Raw genomic sequence first — 26,298 nt, forward strand, 5'->3', positions numbered from 1 at the left:
TTCAAACCTGTTTTTCGGGCAGTAAGTTACTATTAGGATGCATTGATTGTGTTTTTGCGTTGGAAAGGATATCAGCTATAACCCACAAAGAGGAAGGTGGAATCCCAGACATGGAAAACTGCAAGGAAACTGCCCGGGAAATTGTAGATTCTTATCAGCAAACCCCCTGCATCACGAATCCCACCACCAAAGTAATGTATTAAATGCAGACCATTCAAAGTATTTCACTTAAGTGTATTAGTTGGATGGGAAAGTTAATGAATTAGAAATGTAATGTAATTCCAGAGTAACCATAAACTGACTTCCCTGATTCACCATTCACCCCTAGCTATTCCATCTGACTAGTGACCCCCCCCCCCCCCCAACTTGCCACCTTCCCTACCTGGCACTCAAACCTCCTATACCTGACTTTTCACAGAAGCTGCCATCATTGGCTGTCTGTGCTGTTGGGCATTTAAATGACAGAAAATGGCAGTGTGTTATGAAGGTGTAAGGGGTACTGTACCTGTAAGAAAGTTGAAAGCTCGCAAAGACTTAGAGAAGCACACAGAGTGCTGGAGAACTTACGATGTACTTTTGGTTCAGAACAGCTAGTACTAGCCGGGTTGTCTGGAGACAAAATCAAATTCGAATTTGGCCAATCAGTTTAAATTATACTCCAAAATACCAGTCTCCAATCAAGTTTGAATTTAGGATATTGATATATTGAAAACCAATGAAACAATCTGATTCTTTGGGGGGGGTATAAGACTGAGAACAATTGAACAGTGGGGAGGAGAACTGTCAAGCCACCAACATCTACAGACTGTCCACAGAATAGGTCTCTTAAAGGTACCTTTATCTATCAATGACCTGTGAAACTTAAATCCCTAAGAAGAAGAAAACAGAGGAAGATACAAAGAAGATTTGACAGCCGGCTGTAGAATTTGAATTTTTGGTAAATCTTAATTGGGGGGTTTTATTGGACTATTGTTATAGAAGGGAAAGTAAAAAAATAGGTTAGAGAAAGTAGTTGTGAATAGTTGTTAGTTAATTATTCTCTGTTAGACTTTTTAAAAAAAGTTGTTAATTTTAACTTTAAATGGTGAGCTTTGGGATGGTTCTTAACTTCTTAAATTTTAACATTATCGCACAGGGTGAATCTTTTCTGTGTTGCTGGTTTAAATGAGCTGGGAGGGTTGGTTTAACCCCATGTCATAACAGCAGGTACTGCAGTGTGTAAGTGGAAGAGGTTTGATGTCCCTTCAGTACCCTGCACTCGTGAGCTAACTGTTGGATATCAGGTATAATCCACACTCCTGAAGGAACCGGGTGGGAACTGGACATGAGAAATTTGGAGCTCAGTCCTAACGTAAGCAAGTAGAAGCAGAGTGGCAATCTGTCTGCAATTGCTGCTCCTTGGAATATCTGGGACAATACTTCTGACTGAGTTGAGCTGACATTTCCTGAACTCATACTCAGGATATATGCTATGCCAGTAAGACTGGGATCGATCACCTTGAATAAGGCTGATCAGTTTGCTTGCAGTTAAAAATCAAGCCATTGATATGGGACTGGCATTGCAGACAGGCCAAACATCAAGATGCCATGGCTCTGTCTCTATAAAACATTCCTCTGTAACCAACTGAGCTTCACTGATGACCGAACAACTTCATGGTCAGTTTTATTGACATGTGCTTTTATAACATCCAGCCATTCCACAAACAATACACATTTTCCAACTGGTATGGTGGAAATTGAATTCCATTGATGTTCCCTGGATTATTATTCTAGACTTTTGGATTATCAGTCCAGTAAAGTAACCACAGACACAGTAAATTGTTTAAATGACATTCATATTGAAACACAATTATAACCAACACCGATCATTTGTTCTAGCTCAAGTAAACCCTTCAACCAGAATCACTCTGACCTGAAGAAACAAAATGCCTATGAAAGCAAATTGGGTCTCAGTAGCCTTTAATATATTTACATTCTGGATACCTGTATTCAAAATGAGGATCGCAGGATTGATGGGATTTTAGTAATTCCATAAGCTGATCAGCTGCCTGCAGGGTAACATTGGTTGAGAGCAACTCATCACTGCAGAGCTTCAGAAATGTGTTGATTTGCTTCTGGAGAGCTGGAGAAGACCTGAATTTGTCTGTCAGTAGGTTCGGGAGTAGGTCTTTGCACACCTTGATGAAGTTCTGTGCCTCACTGATCTTCCCACAAGGTGTAAGTTCCATTTCACAGTTGGAAGCCAAACAAGAGAACACATCTCTTTTCCAATTTATTTCATGGACAAATCCTTTATCTGCAGGAACATTGCATAACATGTGAAGAAATCATAATGCTTGATAAAATTTGCAGTAAAATAATTGCCAGTTCAAATCTGTTGAGCTTGTGTTTAATGGTTTGAATGAACACGGTTTGGAACAAAGTTAGAAGCAACTCTTCCATGAGTCAAGAATCTTTAGTTCCACAAAACCAGCATTTCTATGAACACAGATTGTGCATTCACAATGGTTTATAATGTCTGCACAGCATTGCACACAGTTGCTGGGATATTGTCAGAGTAGTGCTGGCCTAACTGCAAGCTCAGAAAGGTGAGGATAACTCTGCCTGGACTGTTTGCTGGAACCCTGGCTGGATTCCCAACATTTTACAGAGGGAGAGCTCAGCACCAAGATCTGGCAGGCTGTCGGAGGGCTGGCAGCTCTTCAGTAACCATTGCTGGGATTGCAACCAGAACAGAACATTGTCACTGGGCCCTCCCTTGGTGAGGTGAGAGCTCGACACTATCCTCCCCTTGCCTTGCCACTGGCAAAACTCTGCAGTGGGAACGCACTAAGCACCTGACCGCAACACTTATTCCTGACCTTGGAGATCTCACCCACAGGCTCTACCATCCCTGGGCAGTGTGCCAGGAAATAACAGGGGAGCTAGAGGCATTACACAATGGGTGGGACCATCTAAATTAGGAATTACAGAGACATGGGTGCAGAAAAATAATTGGAACTTGGAATTAAACATTGCAAAGTATAATATGTTTAGAAAATAGAGTAAAAGAGGAGGTGGGAATGCTTTGTTTATTATAAAATCACCAAATGTTTATGGAGCAGAAGGAGCCATTCTGCCCCTCATGTTTGCACTGGCTCTCCAAATGAACTTTTCACTTATGGTCGTTCCCCTGCTTTCTTCCCAGAGCTCTGCTCATAATCTCAATTCAATTAATTGTCTAATTCCCTGTCATAGGTCTCAGTTGACCTGCCTCCACCACACATTCACAGAATGCATGTTCTGACCTTAACCATTCATTGTGCAGAAATGCTTTTCCTTCTGTCATTTCTGCTCCGTTTGTGAATTACTTTAAGTCTGTGCTCTCTTATTCTTGATTCTTCTCCTGGTGGGAACAGTTTCTCCCTTTTGACTCTGTCTTGGCCCCTCATGGTTTTGAATATTTCTATAAAATATCCCCTCAGGTTTCTCTACTCCAAGGAGAACAACTCCAAAGTTTCTAATTAATCTTCGCAACTGAAGTTCCTTATTCTTGTCACTATTTTCCTGCGCTATCTCCAATGCCTGCACGTCTCCCTAAATTGTAGCAGCCAGGTCTGGGCACGATACTCCTGCTGAGGCTGAATTAGTGCTTTATACAAGTTCAACATAAACTGCCTTGCTCTTATTGTCTTAGCCATTAGTGATAAAGCCCAGGGTACTGTATGGTTTATTAACTGCTATCCTAGCTTGTCTGGTCACCTTAATGACTTTTGCACACAAGAAATGTGCAGAGAAATTTTCCAAGTGCCTCTGCTCCTGGACTGACTTTAGAATTGTGCCCTTTATTTGTTTTGTCTCTCCGCATTCTTCCTACAAAAATGAATCACGTCACTTGCATGTATGTGGGAAAATGTGAGATTATGCACTTTGACAGCAAGAATAGAAGAGCTGAATGTTATTTAAATTTTAAAGACTAGAAAGCTGTAAAGAAGAGAAATTTGGGAGTCCTCACGTACAAATCACAAAGAGTTGGCAAACAAGTTCAGCAGATAATAGAGAAGGCAAATTGACTGTTGACTTTTATTTCAAAGGGGATGGAGTATAAAGAAAGAAATATTTCTGAAACTATGTAAAGCACTAGTTAGATAACACCTTGAATATTGTATATAGTTTTGGATCCCTTATCTCAACAAAGATATCCTGGCATTGGAAGCAGAGAAGTTCAAATGTTGGAGGGATTTTCTGAAGATGAGGGGTTGAGTAAGTTGAGCCTGTGCTCATTGGAGTTTAGAAAAACCTAGAAGTGACCTAATTGAAACACACAATTTTTTCAGGAGCACGACAGGGGAGATGTGGAGAGGTTGTTTCCCTTGTGTGAGAGTCTACAACCAGAGGAAATAATCTCAGATCATTTAAAACGAGGTGAGGAGGAATTTCTTTTCTCAGAGAATACTGAATCTGTAGAATTGTTTACTGTGGAAGGTCATGGATTTTGTTGATGGGTTTATTCAAGGTTGAGATGACTAGTTTTTTTTTAATTTGTAAAGGGATCAAAGATTACAGGGAAAAGCCAGGGAAGTGCAATTGAGAATGATCAGATCAGCCATGATCTCATTGAGTGCTACAGCAAAGTTGATGGGCTGAAGGGCCTACTACAGCCCCTACATGGTTGATCCTATGGTAAAGGCATAAAGGACAATTGAGGAACAAGGTGAAGATAAGTATATAGACTGTAGAGGAATGCACACTATGAGATAACACAAAGCGTTTAAGAGAAAAATCAAAGCAACTTGGGTGCAAAGAGAAATTTAAAAAGGAAGAAATTTATAAATGTTTCAGGCTTTAAGGGACAGACAAGATCGTATAACTGTAATGATGGAGAATCTTTTGTGTTTGCCAGTCAGATCAACTGATATTGAATGATGAGCTGAATGTTGAGAAATATATTGAAGATCTTAAGAGGATGTAATGAACAAATGTATTGGATAATAAGAGAACATATTTGGATGAATTGCAGTTATGCATTTTAAAATAATCTAGATAAGAGATTAGAGAAAGGTACAATGTCAGAGGATTGATGGATTGGTCATATAATTCCTATATTTAAGAATGATAAGCACATTTCCAAGGAATTATAAACCATTTTCTGGATGTAGGTTTGCTCGCAGAGCTGAAAGGTTCATTTTCAGACATTTCATCACCATACTAGGTAACACCATCAGTGAGCCTCTGGATGAAGCACTGGTGGTGTAGCCCGATTTACTATTTACGTGTTTGGCTTTCCTTGGGTTGGTGATGTCATTTCCTGTGATGCCATCATTTCCTATGGTGGTGTCATTTTGTTCTTTTTCTCAGGGGTGGTAAATGGGATCCAAGTCAATGTGATTGTTGATAGATTTCCAGTTTGAATGCCAAGCTTCTAGGAATTCTCATACAGGTCTCTGTTTGGCTTGTCCTAGAATGGATGGTTGTCCCAGTCAAAGTGGTGTCCTTCTTCACCCATATGTGAGGATACTAGTGAGAGTGGGTCATGTCTTTTTGGGGCTAGGTGATGTTCATATATGCTGGTGGCTAGTTTTCTGCCTATTTGTCCAATGTAATGTTTGTTACAATCCTTGCACGGTATTTTATAAATGACATTAGTTTTGCTTGTTGTCTGTAGAGGGTCTTTTAAGTTCATTAGCTGCTGTTTTAGTGTGTTGGTGGGTTTGTGGGATATCATGATGTCAAGGGGTATGAGTAGTCTGGCAGTCATTTCCAAGACGTCTTTGATGTAAGGGAGAGTGGCTAGGGTTTCTGGATGTGTTTTGTCTGTTTGGGTTTATTGCTGAGAAATCAGCGAACTGTGTTCATTGGGTATCCATTCTTTTTGAATATACTGTATAGGTGATTTTCCATTGCTCTTTATATTTCCTCTGTGCTGCAGTGGGTGGTGGCTCATTGAAATAATGTTTTAATGCAGCTTCATTTGTGGATGTTGGGATGAGTGCTTCTGTAGTTCACTATTTGGTCCGTATGTGTTGTTTTCCTGTAGACACTGGTTTGAAGTTCCCTATTGGCTGTTTGCTCTACAGTGACATCTAGGAATGGCAGTTTGTTGTTGTTTTCCTCCTCTTTAGTGAATTTTATGCCAGTAAGCGTATTACTGATGGCCTTGAAGGTTTCCTCTAATTTGTTTTTAATGATGGCAAAGATGTCATCCATGTAACGTACCCGAAGTTTGGGTTGGATGGTTGGCAGAGCTGTTTGTTAGATTCTCTGCATTACTGCCTCTGCTAAGAACCCTGATATCAGAGATCCCATGGGTGTTGCATTGATTTGTCTGCAAGTTTTGTTGTTGAAAGTGAAGTGGGTGGTAAGGTCCACTAGCTTGATGATATTGTCCTTGCTAATGAAGTTGGTGGTGTTTGGTGTATGTGTCTTTGGTTCTTTTAATAGTGTAGTCAGTGTTTCCTTGGCCAGTTTAATGTTGATGGATGTGAACAGGGCTGTTACATCAAAGGAGACCATTATTTCATCATCTTCTATCTTGGTGTCTTTGGTCTTCAGGAATTCTTGGGTGGGGTAGATGGAGTGGTGTGAGCCTTCTACTAAGTGTAGCTAAGTCTTTAGTGTAGCTCCTTGGCCAATCTGTAAGTGGGTGTTCCAGGTAGTGAGACAATGGGTCAAAGGGGGCTCCTTGTTTGTGGATTTTGGATAATTCATAGAAGCGAGGTATGTTGGATCCATCTGTTTTCTTTTTTTGGAAGTCTATTATTTACTACTTCAGATTTCTGAAGTTTTTGTGAGCCGGGCTGTGATTCAGTTCTCTAGCTATGGGGTCAGATCTATCGCCACTTGTTGTTAAGTGTTGGTATCTGCAAGTAGTGTGTTCACTTTCTCAATGTAGTCTCTTTGATTTAGAATGACTGTCAAGTGTCTTTTGCAGGTAGAATAACAATTTTTTAAAAGTCTTTCTAGCACTTTCCCTTCTTGTGTATTGAGTATGTTTCTTGCCTTTTTCCTGCTTGATGTTGGTGTGACTGTCTGATGGTTTGCTGGGTTTCTTCTGTGAGTTGGTTATCTTTCAGTGTTGTTTCTAATGCTGCTAAGAAATCTTTCTTGTCTGCATCCTGGAAGAAGTAATTTAATCCTCTTACTAAGATGGCTTTTTCAGTATCTGTTAAGGATCGGTCAGATAAGTTTTTTTTTAAATCCATGCTTCTGTGGTGTCAGCTGTTATTTTGTGTAAGTTTGTCGAGTTTTTTTTCTGCAGGTCTAGTATTTTCATTTTCTGTGTTTGTCGCTGTCTAAAATCTATGGCTTGTTGTACTGTGTCTGTCCATTCACGGTCTGTTGCATTAGTGAGTAATGGCAGTTCATTGTTTGTTCCTCCTCTTTAGTGAATTTTATACCAGTAAGAGTATTATTGATGTTATTGAAGGTTTCCTCTATACTGATGACAAAGGTGTCATTAACCTAGCGGACCCAAAGTTTAGGTTGGATGGTTGCAGAGCTGTTTGTTCAAGTCTCTACACTACTGCCTTTCTTAGATGTCACAGTGGAGCCAACAAGCCAATGGGGAACTTCAAACCAGCGTCTACAGGAAAACAACACATACAGACCAAATACTGAACTACAGAAGCAATCATCCCAACATCCATCAACGAAGATGCATTAGAACATTATTTCAACGAGCCAACACACACTGCAGCAGAGGAACTACGCAAAACAGAGAAAAATCACCAATACAGTATATTCAAAAGAATGGGGACCCAATGAACACAGCTTGCCAATTTCTCAGCAGCAAACCCAAATAAGCAGACAAAACACATCCAGAAACCCTAGCCACTCTACCCTATGTCAAAGACATCTCTGAAATGACTGCCAGACTACTCAGATCCCATGGATCATGGTAGCCCACAAGCCCACCAACACACTAAAACAGCAGCTAATGAACTTGAAAGTACCTATACAGACAACAAACAAAACTAATGTCATTTACAAAATACCTTGCAAAAACCGTAACAAACACTACATTGGATAAACAGGCAGAAAACTAGCCCCCAGGATACATGAACATCAACTAGCCACAAAAAGACATGACCCTCTCTCACTAGTATCCTTACACACGATGAAGAAGGACACCACTTTGACTGAGACAACACATCCATCCTAGGACAAGCCAAACCGAGACCTGCATGAGAATTCCTTGAAGCATGGCATTCCAACCAGAACTCTATCAACAAACACATTGACTTGGATCCCATTTACCACCCCCTGAGGAAAAATAACAGGAAATGATGTCACCACAGGAAATGACATCACCAGCCCCAGGAAACCCAAACACATAAATAGAAAGCAGGCTACACCACCAATGTTTCATCCAGAGGCTCACTGAAGATGTTAGCTAGTATGGTGATGAAACACCGGAAAATGAACCTTCCAGCTCAGTGAGCAAACCTACCTCCAGTACCTCAACCTGAGCTACAAATCTTCTGAAAACTCGATAAACCATTTTGCTTAACATTGGTGGTAGGAAAATAGTAGAATCCTTCCAACAGAAGAGAACAGAAGGATGTTTTAGAAAGTAAACCTAAAATATTGTATAGTCAGCATGAATTCCAAAAGAGGAAATACTTCCTAACCAATCCTGTTTATTGTTTGAGGTGGTAACAGAGTAGATATTAGTCATATAGTGGATGTAATTTATTTGGCTTTTCACAGACTTTCAGTACTGTGCTCCAGAATAAATTAATGAATAGGTCAGAAGATGTGAGGTCAGGGGTCAAGCTGAAGAAAGAATTAGAACGTAGAACATAGAACATGTAACAGTACAGGTCCTTCAGCCCTCGATGTTGTGCCGACCTTTTATCCTAGTCTAAGATCAAACTGACCTACATACCCTTCCTTTTACTATCACCTATGTGCCTATCCAAGAGCCACCTAAATGTCCCTAATGTATCTGACTCTATAACCATTACTGGCAGTGCATTCCATGCACCCACCACACACTGTGTGTAAAGAACTGACCTCTGAAATCTCCCCAAACCTTCCTATGCCCTTAAAATAATGCCCCCCATGTGATAGCCATTTTTGCCCTGGGAAAAAGTCTCTTTATATTCACTCTCTCTATGCTTCTCATTATCATGTACATCTCTATCAAGTCACCTCTCTTCCTTCTTTGCTCCAATGAGAAAAGCCCTGGCTCCCTCAACTTTTCTACTCAAACCATGCCCTCAGTACAGGCAGCATTGTGGTAAATCTCCTCTGCACCCTCTCTAAAGCTTCCACATCCTTCCTATAATGAGACGACTAGAACTGAACACTATCCCAAGTGTGGTATAACCAGGGGTCTACAGAGCTACAACATAACCTCAAGGCTCTTAAACTCAATCCACCTGCTAATGAAAGCCAAACACTATGTGCCTTAACAACTTTGAGGGGTCTGTGGACATGGACCCCAAGATCCCTCCATTCCTCTACACTGTCAAGAATTCTGTCTTTAACTGTGTATTCTGTATTCAAATTCAATCTTCCAAAATTAATCACTTTACACTTTTCCAGGTTGAACTCCATCTGCCACTTCTTTGCCCAATTCTGCATCCTGTCAATGTCCCATTGCTACCTACAGCAGCCTTCCATACCATCCACCATTCCACCAATGTTCATGTCATCTACAAACCTACTAACCCACCTTCCACTTCCTCATCCAAAACATTTATAAAAATTATGAAAATCCATGTACACCACATCTACTGCTCTACCTTCATCAATGTGTTTTGTCACATCCTCAAAGACTTCAATAAGGCTTATGGGGCATGATCTGCCCCTCACAAGATCATACTGACTATCTCTAATCAAACTATACTTTTTCCAAGTAATCATAAATCCTGTCTCTCAGAATCCTCTCCAATAATTTACTCACCACAGACATAAGACTGACTGGTCTATAATTCCCAGGGTTGTCCCTATTCCCTTTCGTGAACAAGGGAATAACATTTGCGACCCTCCAGTCATCTGGCATTACTCCAGTGGACAATTACTGGATGGATTCAAGGCAGGAAGCAGAAAGAGGGATAAAGAATGGTCAGGCAGAGTGGATGAAGATGGGAATTAGTCACTTTTAGTCTTAGGGACTTGTAGTCTGAGTACTTGTGTACTTGTTGTGGCTTTTGTAATTCTATACTCAATTGTAGATGGTTCATGTGAATCCTGTGTGTGGGAATGGATTCGAAGTGGTTTTCGAAGAGAAGAAGGCAACAATAACTGAAAACACATGCAATGGATAGCCCTGTAATTATTGCTTAGCTGGACAAGGGTTAACATTATTGATTACCCTGCTTCAAACATCTTCAATATCCTGTTGGTTTGGGGTCTGATAAGAGAAGAACAAAGATTATGCACCTATCAGAAGGACTTGGATGATAATAACAGCTAAAGTAGTATCATTCTAGTCAAAGATTTAACTCTTATGAACCTTGTGAAGACTGGCTTTAGGTGGGAGAAAACCACAAAATTGCAGGAGGCAGAAGCAAATATAAATACAAGGGGATTGGATAAATCAATATGCTGCCATATTTTCTGTCATTCCAAAATGAATATGACCACTGGCCTGAGTGACATGCATCACACCATAATCATCAGGAGTTTGATGGGGTCTGCCCATTATCTGGGAGAGTGGTGTGGTCAGTTATGAAAGTCATGAAAAGGTCTCGTTTGGAAGTTTGACCATGTGAAGATGGGTTCTTATCACATGAAAAACCTAAATGTCAGCTGAATATACTTATAGTAGCAATATATATGTGTATATCTATATATTCTCACTAAAGAAACTGAATTATGCCACTTGCTTGTTCTGTTTGCAGAATAAAGCCAGGATCTGGAAGAGGCAATAGTCCAGGTTTGTGGTACAACTATTAGCAAAACTTCAAAATAGCAAACCACGCAGTCGGTATTTATTCTAAATGGTTCGAATTGAGAAACAGGAAAATTATTCTAAACCCATGATGAATCTTGGTTAGACCATACCTAAGGGTAACTTGTGGTCATGGTTGTCATATTAATGAAAAGATATAGAATAGTGCAGGGCTGGAGAGAGATTTACAATGAGGTGATTAATCATGTGATCTATGCATCAGTAAAGGATAAACCATCCGAGTGTTCTTTTCAACTGGAAAAGGTGGCTGAAAGTAACCGAACACAGACGACTTTACCTTTTTGAAAGATTTTGATAGAATTGCTACAGAAACGATGTTTCCTCTTCAGGGGAAAAACATTACTAGAGATCAGCAATATGAGATATAGTCACCAAGAAATCTGACAGGGTATTTAGAAGAAACTTCATTAACCAATAACAAGTGAGAATGTGGATTTCATTACCAAAGGGTGTGGTTGAGACAAATGGTATAGTAGTGTTTAAGGGAAAACTAAACAAGTACAATAAGCAGAGAGAGGGATAAAGAGTGGTTAGAGTGGATGAAGATGAAAGATGGAAAAATGCAGATGTAGCAGGATTGTTGTTATGGGTAACGTCAACTTTCCCAATATTGACTGGAATCTCCTTAGTGTAGATGGTTTGGATGGAACCATTTTTGTCAGGTGTGTTCAGGAGGGTTTCCTTAATCAGTATGTAGACAGACTGAGGGAGAGGCCATTTTAGATTTGGTGCTCGGCAATGAGCCAGGACAGGTGTCAGATCTCACGGTGGGAGAACACTTTGGTGACAGTGACCACAACTGCCTCACATTTACCACAGGAGAAAGTGAGGACTGCAGATGCTGGAGATCAGAGCTGAAAAATGTGTTGCTGGAAAAGCGCAGCAGGTCAGGCAGCATCCAAGGAGCAGGAGAATCGACTTTTCGGGCATAAGCCCTTCTTCAGGAATGAGGAGGGTGTGCCAAGCATGCTAAGATAAAAGGTAGGTCGGAGGGACTTGGGGGAGGGGCGTTGGGAATGCGATAGGTGGAAGGAGGTTAAGGTGAGGGTGATAGGCCGGAGAGAAGGTGGGGTGGGGTGGGGGGAGGGGTGGAGAGGTTGGGAAGAAGATTGCAGGTCAAGAGGGCGGTGCTGAGTCCGAGAGTTGGGACTGAGATAAGGTGGGAGAGGGGAAACGAGGAAGCTGGAGAAATCTGCATTCATCCCTTCTGGTTGGAGGGTTCCTAGGCGGAAGATGAGGTGCTCTTCCTCCAGGCGTCATGTTGCCATGGTCTGGCGATGGAGGAGGCCAAGGACCTGCATGTCCTTGGTGGAGTGGGAGGAGGAGTTAAAGTGTTCAGCCATGGGGCGGTTGGGTTGGTTGGTGCGGGTGTCCCAGAGATGTTCTCTGAAACGTTCTGCAAGTAGGTGGCCCCTCTCCCCAATGTAGAGGAGGCCACATTAGGTGCAGCGGATGCAGTAAATGATGTGTGTGGAGACATTTACTGCATCCGCTGCACCCGATGTGGCCTCCTCTACATTGGGGAGACGGGCCGCCTACTTGCAGAACGTTTCAGAGAACACCTCTGGGACACCCGCACCAACCAACCCAACCATCCCATGGCTGAACACTTTAACTCCCCCTCCCACTCCTCCAAGGACATGCAGGTCCTTGGCCTCCTCCATCGCCAGACCATGGCAACACAACGCCTGGAGGAAGACTGCCTCATCTTCCGCCTAGGAACTCTCCAACCACAAGGGATGAAATGCAGATTTCTCCAGCTTTCTCATTTCCCCTCCCCCCCCACCTTATTTCAGTCCCAACTCTCGGACTCAGCACCGTCTTCTTGACCTGCAATCATCTTCCTGACCTCTCCACCTCCACCCCCTCTCTGGCCTATCACCCTCACCTTAACCTCCTTCCACCTATCGCATTCCCAACGACCCTCCCCCAAGTCCCTCCTCCCTACCTTTTATCTTAGCCTGCTTGGCACACTCTCCTTATTCCTGAACAAGGGCTTATGCCCGAAACGTGGATTCTCCTGCTCCTTGGATGCTGCCTGACCTGCTGTGCTTTTCCAGCAGCACATTTTTCAGCTCACATTTACCATAGCCTTGGAAAGGGAAAGGAGCAGTTACCAAGGGAAGATATTCAATTGGAGAAAAGGAAATTGTGATGCTATCAGACAGGAGTTGGGAAGTACAGACTGGGAGCAATTGTTCCACAGAGCGCAGCAGACATGTGGAGACTGTTTAAGGAGCAGTTGTTGCGAGTGATGCACAAATTTGTTCCTCTGAGACAGATAAGAATAAGGAGCCTTGGATGACTAGAACAGAGAGCTTCTCATCAAAGGGAACAAGGCAGCTTATGTAAGATGGAGGAAGCAAGAATCGAGCACTGCTTTAGAAGATTACAGGCTTACTAGAAAGGAGCTCCGAAATGGATTGAGGAGAGCCAGGAGGGGGCTTGAAAAAGGTTTGGCAGGAAGGATTAGGGAGAACACAAAGGCATTTTACTCATACATGAGGAATAAGAGAGTGATCAGGGATAGCGAAGGGAACTTGTGCATGGAGTCTGAGCATCTAAGGGAAGCCTTAAATGATTTTTTTGCTTTGGTTTTCACTAAGGAAAGGGACCTTGTTGTGAATGAGAACTTTGAGGAGCTGGGAAACCGGCTTGAATAGTTCAAAATTGACGAAGTTGATGTGCTGGAAATTTGGAAAATATTAAGATTGATAAGTCCCCAGGGCCAGACCAGATTTATCCTAGGTTGTTCAGGAAGAGAGTAAGGAGGTTACTAAGCCATTGGCGAAGATCTTTGCTTCCTCAGTCTCCACTGGAGTTGTACCAGAGGCTTGGAGGGAGGTGAATGTTATTCGCCTTTTCAAGAAGGGGAATAGGGAAATCCCTGGCAATTACAGACCAGTCAGTCTTACATCTGTGGTCAGCAAGGTTCTGGAAAGAATTCTGAGGGATAGGATTTATGACTATTTGAAAAAGCCTAGTGTGATTAAAGGCAGTCAGCATGGCTTTGTGAACAGCAAGTCATGCCCCACAAATCTTATTGAGTTCTTTGAGGAGGTGATGAGGTAGGTTGAGCAGTGGCTGTAGTGTACATGGACTTCAGCAAGGCACTTGATAAGGTTCCCCATGGTAGGCTCATTCATAAAGTCAGGAGGTATGGGATACAGGGGGATTTAGCTGTCTGGATTCAGAATTGGTTGGCTGACAGAAGACAGAGAGTAGTTGTAGATGGAAAGTATTCTGCCTGGAGGTCAGTGATGAGTGGAGTCCCGCAGGGCTCTGTTCTTGGGCCTCTGCTCTTTGTAGCTTTTATAAGTGACTTGGATGAGGAGGTTGAGGGGTGGGTTAGTAAATTTGCAGATGACACAAAGGTTGGAGGTGTCGTCGATAGTATAGAGGGCTACTGCAGGCTGCAGCGTGACATAGACAGGATGCAGAGGTGGGCTAAGAAATGACAGATGGAGTTCAACCTGGATAAATGTGAAGTGATGCACTTTGGAAGGTCGAACTCAAATGCTGAATAAAGGGTTAAAGACAGGATTCTTGGCGGTGTGGAGGAACAGAGGGATCTTGGTGTTCTAGTGCATAGATCCCTCAAAGTTGCCACCCAAGTGGATAGGATTGTTAAGAAAACATTTGGTGTTTTGGCTTTCATTAACAGGGAGATAGAGTTTAAGAGCCGTGAGGTTTTGCTGCAGCTCTACAAGATCCTGGTGAGACCACACTTGGAATATTGTGTCCAGTTCTGATCGCTCTACTATAGGAAAGATACACAGAGGCTTTGGAGAGGGTGCAAAGAAGGTTTACTCAGATGCTGCCTGGACTGGAGGACTTGTCTTATGAAGAGAGATTGGCTAAGCTCGGACTTTTCTCTCTGGAGGGAAGGAGAAAGAGAGGTGACCTGATCGAGGTGTACAAGGTAATGAGAGGCATGGATAGAGTCAATAGCCAGAGACTTTTCCCCAGGGCAGGATTGACTGGCACAAGGGGTCATAGTTTTAAGATATTAGGAGGAAGGTATAGAGGAGACATCAGAGGAAGGTTCTTCCTGCAAAGAGTTGTGAATGCATATTGCTAGCGGTGGTGGAAGCAGAGTCATTGGGGACATTGAAGCGACTGCTGGACATGCACATGGATAGCAGTGAGTTGAGGTGTGCATAGGTGAAGTTATTTTACTTTAGATTAGGAATAATCCTCGACACAACATCGTGGGCCGAAGGGCCTGTTCTGTGTTGTACTTTTGTATGTACTGCATGAGAAACAAAAGGAAATACTATGGATGCTGGAGACCTGACATATAAACAGGAAGTGCAGGAGTAACTTTGCTTTCTCTCCACAGATGCTGCCAGACCTGCTAAGTTAACATTTCATGTCTAGTGATGTTTCTTCAGAACAGAGATGTGGAAATGTTGGAAGCTGGAGGAGGGGCAAGAGGTACTGAAGGGAAGGTCTGGGAAAGCTGAATGAATACTGACTCACTTTCCAGTTTGACAGTTTATAGGCCTCTGCTCTCAACTTCGAATTCTATAACTTCAGGCCTGAATGACTTCCACCTGGATATATTGCTCCCCAGTGCCTATTACTTGTTTTCATGGTTTTGCTTTCAGTCAGAGCTGGCCTTTATTTTCTTATTACCACTTATTCTGGACTGATGCCTTTTCTCCTCCCCACCATCACTACCTCTCCCTTTGCCTTTTGTGCCATGACATTTTAGGTCTCTAATCTCCTGGCTCTTGAACCATTCCCCAATCATCCTTCCTTGCTATTCCCTTAGACTCCACTTGAATAATACAGGAAATGCTGCATTTGGATATAGCAAGTTCCCAAAGCAGCAATATTATAATGATCAGATAATCTGATCTTGAGATGTTGTTTGACTGATGGTTAGACAACTGGGATAACTGCCTTGTCCCTTCAAAATAGTGCCATGGAATTTTTAGCATCCAATTTAAAAAGCAGACAGTGACTCAATTTAACATCTGACCCAAAAGGCAGCACCTGCAAGTGTACAGCACTCCCTCAGTACTGCTCTCTACTGTGCCAGCCTGCCCTTGTTGGGCTCAATCTCCTGGTGGGGGATTTGAACCACAGCCTCTTACTCAGACGATAAGACGTAGGAGCAGAATTAGGCCATTCAGCTCATCAAATGTGTTCCATTATTCCATCAGGGTTGATATGTTTCTCATCCCATTTTCCTGCCTTCTCGAAGATTGTCCCTTCACTCTGAAGCTGGGCCCGAGAAACTCCTATTATTGGAAACATCTTCTCCACATCCACTCTATCCTGTGTTCTATACGATCCACCCTCATCCTTCTAAACTTCTTCAACTACAGACCCAAAGACCTCAACCACTTCTCATATGACAAGCTCTTCATCCCCAGGAACATCCTTATAAATCTCCTCTGGACCCCTCCAACACGAACACATTCTTTCTTAGATACGTGGCCCAAAACTGTTCTCAATACTCCAAATGCAGCCTGACCAGAATGTTATGCAGCCCCAGCAGTACATCTGTGATCTTGTATTCTAGCCCTCTTGAAATGAATGCTAACATTGCATTTGCCTTCCCAACTGCCAACTGAACCGGTATGTTAACCTTCAGGGAGTCTTGAACTAGGACTCCCAAGTCCCTTTGTGTTTCAGATTTCTGTAGCCTTTACTCATATTCAAGTAGTCTACACCTCTATTCTTCCTCCCAAAGTGCATAACCTCATACTTTCCCAGATTGTATAAGTACTACCATTGAACCACCTGGGGATATGTTTGCTCCCACTGGATATTTGAATTTAGAGAGGAAAATGTTGTTTCTCGTCCAGTTCTATCACATGGTCCCACTACTAATTCTCCTCTACCAGGTTTTATTTGATAGCCAGAAAACAGAGCATGTTGTTATGCTGCTGGGGAATTAATACACCAACTTCTCTGTAAGCCTTAAAGGTTTACTGACTTTGATTTAATGGCTTCATTCACATACCTGCCATCATCCCTCAGCAGGCATTTTAATGTTACGGTTTGAGTTACAAGTGGATATCACTGTACATTTGTCTGCTGCATGTGTCATTACCCTCTTTCATTTTAAACTATTTATTTATTCAAGTTGACTGTGTATTTGGATTGATGATCAGGTTCGAAGACATAGGTAAGAAACAGATTAAGATGTAATTTAAAATGTATCTTAATGTTCCAATTAATGTGCAAAAGTCAGGCTTCAAGAAAAGTTAAGACCTTATGCTCATTTTTCCAAATATCAAAGAACCTACAGATCATATGGAGTGGGACTTAACTCAGTGACTTTACAAAGAAATAGCTGTAGGAGATAAAGTTACTGAACCACGTCAATCAATGGTTTGCTCACAGGTTCTACTTATATCTATATATTAGTTAGAGAACGACATGCATTATGGGAGCATTTTGATCCATGATTTGGAACTCATAAAGGCATTAAAAAGTGGTGAATTGCAATAGAATATTTGTATTCCAGAATTTAATGTATCTTGTTGCCCCAACTAAATTATCTGGTTTGAAGCATCAACTTTCAAATAAGTCTAGGTTTAACCATTATTGAATGATATCACATAAAGCTGGATAGCTAATGAGGTTAGATAATGAATTATCACCTTAAATTGAATTTTATAAATAACATAACTTTAGCCAGACATTATATCTAATAAGAGTCATTTAATGAGCAAGGCTCCATTCAAGTAGAAGTAAGGAAATTAAAGAATGGAAAGCCCCAGGAGGGTGTCGGACAGGGACAAGTTGCAAGTCAGTTTCTCCTCTGAGAATGATGAATGGTAAAAGCAACTCATGGAAATGTATTCAAATAACCTGGTATATATTAACTACTGTAAGCTGGTTTAAAATCAATTGATATAATAACAATCTGTGGTGTTATGTCATGCTTTTAACATCAAAACATCCAAGGTGCTCCACATTGGCATAATCAGACAAAATTTGACAAAATACTGAGCCAGATGAGGATATATGATAACAATAATCGCGAGATTACGTCAAAGAGAAACATTTGGAAGGGTACGTTTAAGGAGGAAAGAGAGGTACAGAAGCAAAGAGATTTTGGCCCCAGTGTCTGAAAGTGTGACCATCACAGGCTGGAGGATAGACAATCTGGGATGTGCAATGGTCTAAATGAGAGGATGCTAGGAATCTTCGAGGATGGTAGAGCTGGAACAGATTACAGAGATAGAGAAATAGAGACCATGGAGGGATTTGAGAATAAGAATTAGAATTGGAACGTTGAAACATTCTGAATGTATCATCAGCAAGCAAATGGATCGTTTGTGAACAGGATTTGATGTGAGGTAGGGGAGAGCTAGCAGAGTTTTGGTTGAATTGATAGTGGTTACATTTGAACATCTGAATTAGGAGCAGAGCTCTGACCCCTGATCTGACCCCTGATCCCACTTTGACATTCAATGAAATCATGGCTAATCTAATTGCTCCATATTCCTGCCTATCCCGAATAACTTTTAACCCTCCAGCTACCAACAATCTATACCACCTCCACCTTAAAAAATACTCAAATCCTCTTCTTCCAATGCTTTACAGGATCATAGGTTCCAAAGACTTACAACCCTCAGTGAGAAAAAAAAATTCTCTTTATCTCTTGCCTTAAATGGGCGACCCCTTATTCTTAAACAGTGTCCTCTAGTTCTGGATTCTCCAAGAGAAAACATCTTGTCCACATCAACTCTGACAAGACGCCTATTATGGTTTAAGAAGAACCAGGAACATTTACCAACAGCAGGACATTTCTGAAGGAGGTGTACCCTCTGCAGGCAGCTAAGTTATAACTGTTTCCCACTCAAAATGGCCAATGACATTGTCATGAAGTTGTTAGGTGCTTGGACTCTTAAAGTGGCTGTCTAACCAAATATATAGCAACCTCTCAGGATCTTGCGTCTTTTGATCAAATCTCTTCCTCCTCTTATAAACTCCAGCCTAGTCTCCTCAACCTTTCCTCCTTCGATGACCCACTCATTCCAGGTATAAACCTGGTAAACCTACTCTCAATTACTTGCAGCACATTTTCATCCTTCCTTCTAGAAGGTGACCAATACTGTCCATAATACCCCAGGTACGCTCTCATCAATGCTCTGTGTAACTGAATCTTAACCTCCTTATTTTTGTATTCAATGCCCCTCTCAATAACATCCTATTGGCTTTCCTGATTACCTGTTGGATCTGCAAACTGACCTCCAATTTCTCTGCATCTCACAGCTCTGTAACCTCTCCTCCTTTAGATAATATACTTCTTCTACATGCTTCCTGCCAAAATGGGCATTTTCACATTTCTCCCATTATTAGCCAGATCTTTGTCTATCCATTTAACCTATCTGTGTCCCTTTGTAGCCTCTTTATACCTTCTTTGCAACTTATCTTCCTGACTATCTTTGTGCCATCAGCAAATGTGGCAACCATTCCTTTGGTGTCTTCATCCAAATCATTTATATCAATTGCATATAGTTGAGAGCCCAACACTGATCCCTGTAGCACTCTACTCATCAACCAGAAAATAACCATTTTCATGCCTGTTCTGAGTTTCTTCTTAGCTAACCAATCTTCTATTAATGCTAATGTGTTACTCTTTATACTATGAGTTTTACATTCCACAATAACCCCTGTCATGTAACAAATCCCCTCTGGAAATATAAGTACGGAATGTGCACTAGTTCCCTGTTATCCATAGCACAACTTATTTCTTCAAATAACTCCAATACATTGGCGAAACATGATTTTGTTTGTGAAGAAATTAGAAGACAGGACAGTCTGAGAGTCGGGATTCTGGATTAGTAATGCTGGAAGAGCACAGCAGTTCAGGCAGCATCCAAGTAGCTTCGAAATCGACGTTTCGGGCAAAAGCCCTTCTGATGAAGGGCTTTTGCCCGAAACGTTGATTTCGAAGCTACTTGGATGCTGCCTGAACTGCTGTGCTCTTCCAGCACCACTAATCCAGAATCTGGTTTCCAGCATCTGCAGTCATTTGTTTTTACCCAGTCTGAGAGTCGGGCCTGATTTAACTAGCACTGCCTACATAAATGTTGGAGTTAGTCTGTAATGCCAACACAACTAAAGCAGAAGAAGAAGGAGACTCAAAATGAAGTCTTTAGATAACAAAGGCACCGACAAGGGTTTCAGCAGTGGTTGCACTGAGAAAGTGCAGTTGTTCAATGTTACACAAGCAGAAGTAAGAGATCTTAGTGTGCATGCTTGGAAGCCCATCTCTTGATCAAATATTGTCCTACCATTACTGACAGGCCAGTTCAATCTCAAAAGTTGCTGGGGAGGGAGATGGGTTCACAGGAGAGAACTACAACAACCTTGCATCGTTTTGACAGCATTAAATGGTATTCTGTGATAATATGAGCTGCTAAATAAAGAAGCCACAACAAATGCTCACCTTCCTGTTTATCGATGATGCCTATAGTGCTGGTGTCTGTAATATAAAGACGTCCATCCTCAAAAGTACCAAACATGTTGTCATGGACACTGGTGTAGTAGAAGAAATAATTCAAGTCATTGTTTTTCATGGAGTGAGTAATTTGCAGAAGCTGGTAAGCTATGTCTACAATGACCTCCAGAGATGAATTATAAAATTCTCTGATGGGATTAGTCCATGGGGTCACAATTACTCGACCACAAGATCCAAAATAGCGCAGAAATGGCCATCCTTCTATCCCTGGAAAAAGCTGAAAGAGAACCTCTGTCAATTTTGTAGGACAGTAATGGATTTTCACAGTTCTAATCAATTTAAAGCATTAGTAAGCGTGTCTGTTTCTTTTGAAGGTAATTATAGAAGGTTAATCATGTAACGCTGACTGAGGAGGCCGACACAGCCTCTGCCTTGAAAGGAGAATTGAATGTGTTCTTCACTGGATCAGGGATCAGATCATGATGATTGGTTGGGCTGATTTTAATCCCTGGAGAAAGAAAATTTCCGTTGCTATTGGTCTGCATTTCTAAGGAGATAACATGAATGTGGATCAGGCAGGGGGAAGGATTTGGTGGAAATCTCCTGCCAGTTTAGGAACTGGCATAGTGTGGAATGTGTATCTTGCAGAAGAATTGTTATTGTGTAATTATAAATCATTTCTGCTGGCATGTTACATTTAGGCTTTGAGTTAACTGTCAACTGTGTTACTTAAAAGATAAATTGAATTTGACAAATCCTTCCTTAATGAAAGCAAAACTATGCACACTACTCCAGGTGTGGTCTCACCCAAACTATATATGATTGCAGCAAACATTCTTGCTGTTACATTCCACATTCCACATTCCAAATTCCTCACAAGAAAAATTAAGGTACAATTTATCTTCCCAACTGCTTGCAGAAACTTTGTTATCTTTTTGGTAAGGAACACCAAAATCATATAATGGCTTCAGCACTAAAGGAGTCTATTTACCCCGAGGTGTTCACAGTTTTTCACAAAAACTAGTCATCTTCTCCCACTATCCATTTTCCCTGCAGTTTTTCTCTTTTCAGATAATTATCCAATTGTCTTTTGAAAATTTTAATTGACCCTGTTTTCATCATACTTGCAGACTTTGTTTTCCAGATCCTAATCACTTGCTGCATAAAAAGTTTCACTTCTTTACCAACCACCTTGAAGCTGTATCCTCTGGTTCAGGATCATTCTGCCAAGGGGAGCAGTTTCTGACTTCCTACTGATCATGATGTTGAACAGTTATATCAAGTCCACTTTTCCAGGGTGAAAACCCCCAGTTTCTCCAATCTATCCACATAGGTGAAGTTCCTCATTCCTGAAGCCATCGTCATGAATCTTTCCTGCATCCTTTCTGATGCAGCACTTCAGAAAGGATCTAAACTGGACCTAAACTCCTGCACATCAACATTTAATAATCTCCCAGCATTTAAAAAGTACTCTGCTTTTCACTTGTCCTTCCAAAGTGTACACTTTTGCACTGCCCCTAAGTAATACTCCATCTGCTGCCGCCTTACACACTCACTAAGTGGTCTATGTTTACTTGCATCCTCCTCATAGTTCATTTCCCACCACACTTTATAACATCAGCAAACTTGGATTTGCTAGTCTCAAGTCCCACATATAATTCATGCATACAGATTATAAATAGCAACGATCTCAGTTTTGATTCTTTCAATGCTCCACTAGTTATATCCATTGTGCCTTTTCACTCTTACACTGCTTCCTGTTCGTTAACTATTCCCCAACCCATGCTACTGTTTTACCAATAATTTCATGTGTATTATTTTTATGTAAGGATTGCTTGTGTGACATCTTATTGAATGTCTTCTGTCGATCAAAATATATTACATTGGCAGGTTTCCATTCAACTACCCCATTAGTTGCAACCTCAAAAACCTAATATATCTGTCAACCAGAAATTTCCATTCAAAACACTGTACTGACTCTACCTAATTGTTTTATGATTTTACAAGTGCCCTATCATCACTCCCTTAACGTATTCTAACATTATCCCAACTGCTGGTGCCAAAATAACTGGCTAATAATTCATTGTTTTACATTTCCTCCTCCTTTTGAACAACAGCGTTATATTTACAGTGTTCCAATGTGGGAATCCCTTCTGGAATCAAGGTAATTCATGATGATCATTACCCAATTACATTCAGGGTATCGGGAGGGTGTGGGACATAGATAAGCATTTAAACAGCAGCATGGCTTCGCAGCAGAGAGAGAGAGAGAGGTAATCAACACAAGAGTGATACAACAACTGAAAACAAGTTGGTCAGTGCACACGTTTACACGTAAACCTTAAACCTAAAATAAGATAAATGAGACGATTAAATTTAAATAAGTTCAGACAATTTATTTTAAAAAAACCAAAATAAACCAACTTGATGAAGCATAGATTATAATCAAATAAGCAATGCTAATTAGGGAGACTTATTTCTGATCAAGCTGTTCAGAGATGCTATTATAAATCACTAATGTGGTGTGGGACTTGTAGCTGGGCCTCCTGGCTGAGTGGAAGGGACTTCACCCCTATGCATCAAGATGGTTAGGGTGAGCATTTGCAGATGGTGTAGCCTGCAGCATGTAATGTTTAATGGGCTGCATTGTAATCCCCACAGGACACACTTACAACTCCAGGAGCTTCCATTCATTGTTGTTGTACTAAATCCTGAGGTGCACATGTTGTGGGGCATCACAGAGGGGCAAATATAACCTGAACACTAATGAAGAATTGATATGGTTCTCGATAATGCTTTGGAACAAGAGCACGTAAATAAAACTCATTCTGGTAATAGAACATGGAGCAAAGATAGAGGAGCCTCCACCATTGCCCTTAACCAATGGGTATGAGTTCCTTGCTTCCTGAGTGAGGACACGAACTATTTAAAAAAATTTGAAAAGAAGCATGCGAAATGAAAATTGAGATGTTGTTTGACCAGGAGATAACGTTAGCCTGGGAGGAGCGGGATGGTGGGTGAATTGGGGTGGAGGGGGTGGTGGAACTAAGGACAATGAGTAAGAACACTGGCAGCAGAGTTTTAAATCACTTCACATTTACTGAGAGCAGAATGTGAGGACAGACAGAAGAGTTGTTGAATCTGGAGGCAGTGAAATCATGGGTGAGGATTTTAGCTGCAGAAGAGCTGACACAGGAGATGTTTAATACATCCACTTTCTCTGCAACAAGCTTCTTTAACACTCTAGGATATGAGCCATCAGGTTCAGCGATTTTGTCAACTTCTACTCCTTTTAATTTCATTGATATTTTGCTTTGTGAATGTATTCTAATAAGATTCTCAGTTCTCCATTATTCTTTGTTTCATTAAACTCAATTCCAGGGAGCTTTAACAATTTCTTAAGACAGAATGGGCAGCTTTGAATTTCATTATTAAATGCATTCTTAGGTTTACCCAGGAGACATCGCTTTGTAAATTCTTGATAGTCCACTTGAATATTTGGTATTATTGAATTTGCTTGATAATTTATTATTTCTAATTAGGGTGGTACAGTGGCCCCATGGTTAGCACTGCTGTCTCACAGTGCCAGGGACCCGGGTTCGATTCCCACTTTGGGTGACTGTGTGGAGTTTGCATATTCTCCCTGTCTCTGCGTAAGTTTCCTCCCACTGTCCAAAAATGTGCGGGCCAGGTGAATTGGCCGTGCTAAATCGCCCATAGTGTTCAGTGCATTAGCCAGGGGTAAATATGGCGAATGGGTATAGGTGGGTTACTCTTTGAAGGGTTGGTGTGGACTTGTTGGGCTGAAGGGCCTGTTTCATATTGTAGGGGATCTAATCTGATTCATCTCAAAGACAAAGCACATATCATAAACAAATATTTTAAGTCTTTTTATCATTAGATTTGATTCCAGCATTGAATTTGTAGCTTATTCAGTGAGAGAGGGTTGATATTAAAAGTGACCAGTAGCAGTAAAGAGTTGTACCTGCAGTACGATGGGGTGGGTGTTGACAGACAAGGTGTAGAGCAGACGGAGTTTATCCCGATCAGTGAACTGGCGCATCAGGACACTGCCCGAGTCCCTCACTTCAGCGTAACGCCGAACAATCCGGTCCAACAGTCGTTGGGATGGACATCTCAACAAAGGGCTAGGGAGATTCTGTAGTTCAAAACAATATGTGGCAGTAGACAAAAAACCCAACAAAGGTTATACACCGGAATTCAGAAATATTAACTAAAACTAGAAGCACTCTGCTGATAGTAAATTATTCTGATTTCAGTGTTGTTCGTGCTCTTCTTTCCTCCTTATCCTGGATAATCAATAGCTGGGTGAGTCCTGTCCTGTATTTTGACAGACATCAGATGAGACCGTTTTGGCTCAGATTTATCAGGCAGCAATGAAACGACTTGCTGCATACCTTGAGGAAAGCTGCCGACAAATAGCTATTGATCTCTGCAGCATGGATATCCCAACATTAGACTGAATTAGGCATAAGTCAAATGGATCTCCAGGTATCCAGGAACTATGTTACCATCAAACAGTTTTGAATGTTGAAGAATTCTAATTGACAGCAAGCCAAATAAAATATATTCATTTAAATTTATTTAAGTTTTACAAAGCTGAAAACAATTTATAACAGGTTCACTGGTCTATAGTTACCTGGCTTGTCCTTACCACCCTTCTTAAATAGTGGCACTATATTAGCCAACCTTCAATCTTCCGTCACCTCACCTGTGACTATTGATGATACAAATATCTCAGCAAGGGTCCAGCAGTCACTTCCCTAGCTTCCCAGAGTTCTAGGGTACACCTGATCAGGTCCTGGGCATTTATCCACCTTTATGCATTTCAAGACATCCAGCACTTCCTCTTCTGTAATATGGACATTTTTCAAAATGTCACCATCTATTTCCCCACTTTCTATATCTTTCATGTCCTTTTCCACTGTAATCACTGATGCAAAATATTCATTTAGATTCTTCCCCCAACTCCTGTGGCTCCACACAAAGGCCGCCTTGCTGATGTTTGAGGGGCTCTATTCTCTGCCTAGTTACCTTTTTGTCCTTAAGGAGAATCCAAAGGGTTTTTATAACTCTCTTTGCCAAAGCTATCTCATTCCCCTTTTTGCCCTCCTGATTTACCGCTTAAGTGTACACCTATTGTGAGGATTCACTTGATCTCTCCTGCCTATACCTGACAAATGCTTCCTTCTTCAAAACCTCAATTTCTTTAGTCATCCAGTATTCTCTGCACCTACCAGCCTTGCCTTTCACCCTAACAGGAACATATTGTCTCTGGACTCTCATTATCTCATTTTTGAAGGCTTCTAATTTTCCAGCCATCCATTTACCTGTGAACATCAACCCCTAATCAACTTTTTGAAAGTTCTTGCCTAATGCTGTCAAAATTGGCCTTCCTCCGATTTAGAAATTTAACATTAAGATGTGGTCTATCCTTTTCCATCACTATTTTAAAACAAATAGAACTATGGTCACTAGCCCTAAAGTTCTCCCCCACTGACACCTCAGTTACCTGCCCTGCCCTATTTCCCAAGAATAGGTCAAGTTTGCAGATGACACCAGAATGGGCGGCACGGTGGCACAGTGGTTAGCACTGCTGCCCCACAGCGCCAGAGACCCGAATTCAATTCCCGCCTCCGGCGACTGACTGTGTGGAGTTTGCACTTTCTCCCCGTGTCTGCATGGGTTTCCTCCGGGTTGCGCTTCGGTGGGTCGGTGTGGACTTGTTGGGCTGAAGGGCCTGTTTCCACACTGTCATGTAATGTAATCTAATCTAATCTAATTGGAGGTGTAGTGGACAGCAAAGAAGATTACCTCAGAGTGGCAAGAGGATCTTGATTGGATGAGCCAAAGGGCTGAGGTGTGGTAGATGCAGGTTAATTTAGATAAATGTGAGGTGTTGCAGTTTGGAAAGGCAAATCAGGTAGGACTAATATGCTTAATG

The 26,298-nt window shown here is 41.5% G+C and overlaps 1 protein-coding gene across 1 annotated transcript in view; it reads right to left on the reverse strand.

The window, feature by feature from the left end:
- Positions 1 to 366: 366 nt before the first annotated feature.
- The window catches only part of dipk2b (divergent protein kinase domain 2B), a 42,537-nt gene continuing 16,605 nt past the window's right edge, over positions 367 to 26,298 (reverse strand). Inside the window, exons 3-5 of the mRNA XM_072585173.1 lie at positions 24,319 to 24,492; positions 20,322 to 20,610; positions 367 to 2,296 (exon numbers count right to left, since the gene is read on the reverse strand). Of these exons, the coding sequence (XP_072441274.1) occupies positions 1,950 to 2,296; positions 20,322 to 20,610; positions 24,319 to 24,492 (810 nt within the window). The 3' untranslated portion in view covers positions 367 to 1,949. The remainder of the gene's footprint in view (positions 2,297 to 20,321; positions 20,611 to 24,318; positions 24,493 to 26,298) is intronic.

This window comes from Chiloscyllium punctatum, chromosome 15 (assembly GCF_047496795.1).
Source record: "Chiloscyllium punctatum isolate Juve2018m chromosome 15, sChiPun1.3, whole genome shotgun sequence".
Classification (NCBI taxonomy): domain Eukaryota; kingdom Metazoa; phylum Chordata; class Chondrichthyes; order Orectolobiformes; family Hemiscylliidae; genus Chiloscyllium; species Chiloscyllium punctatum.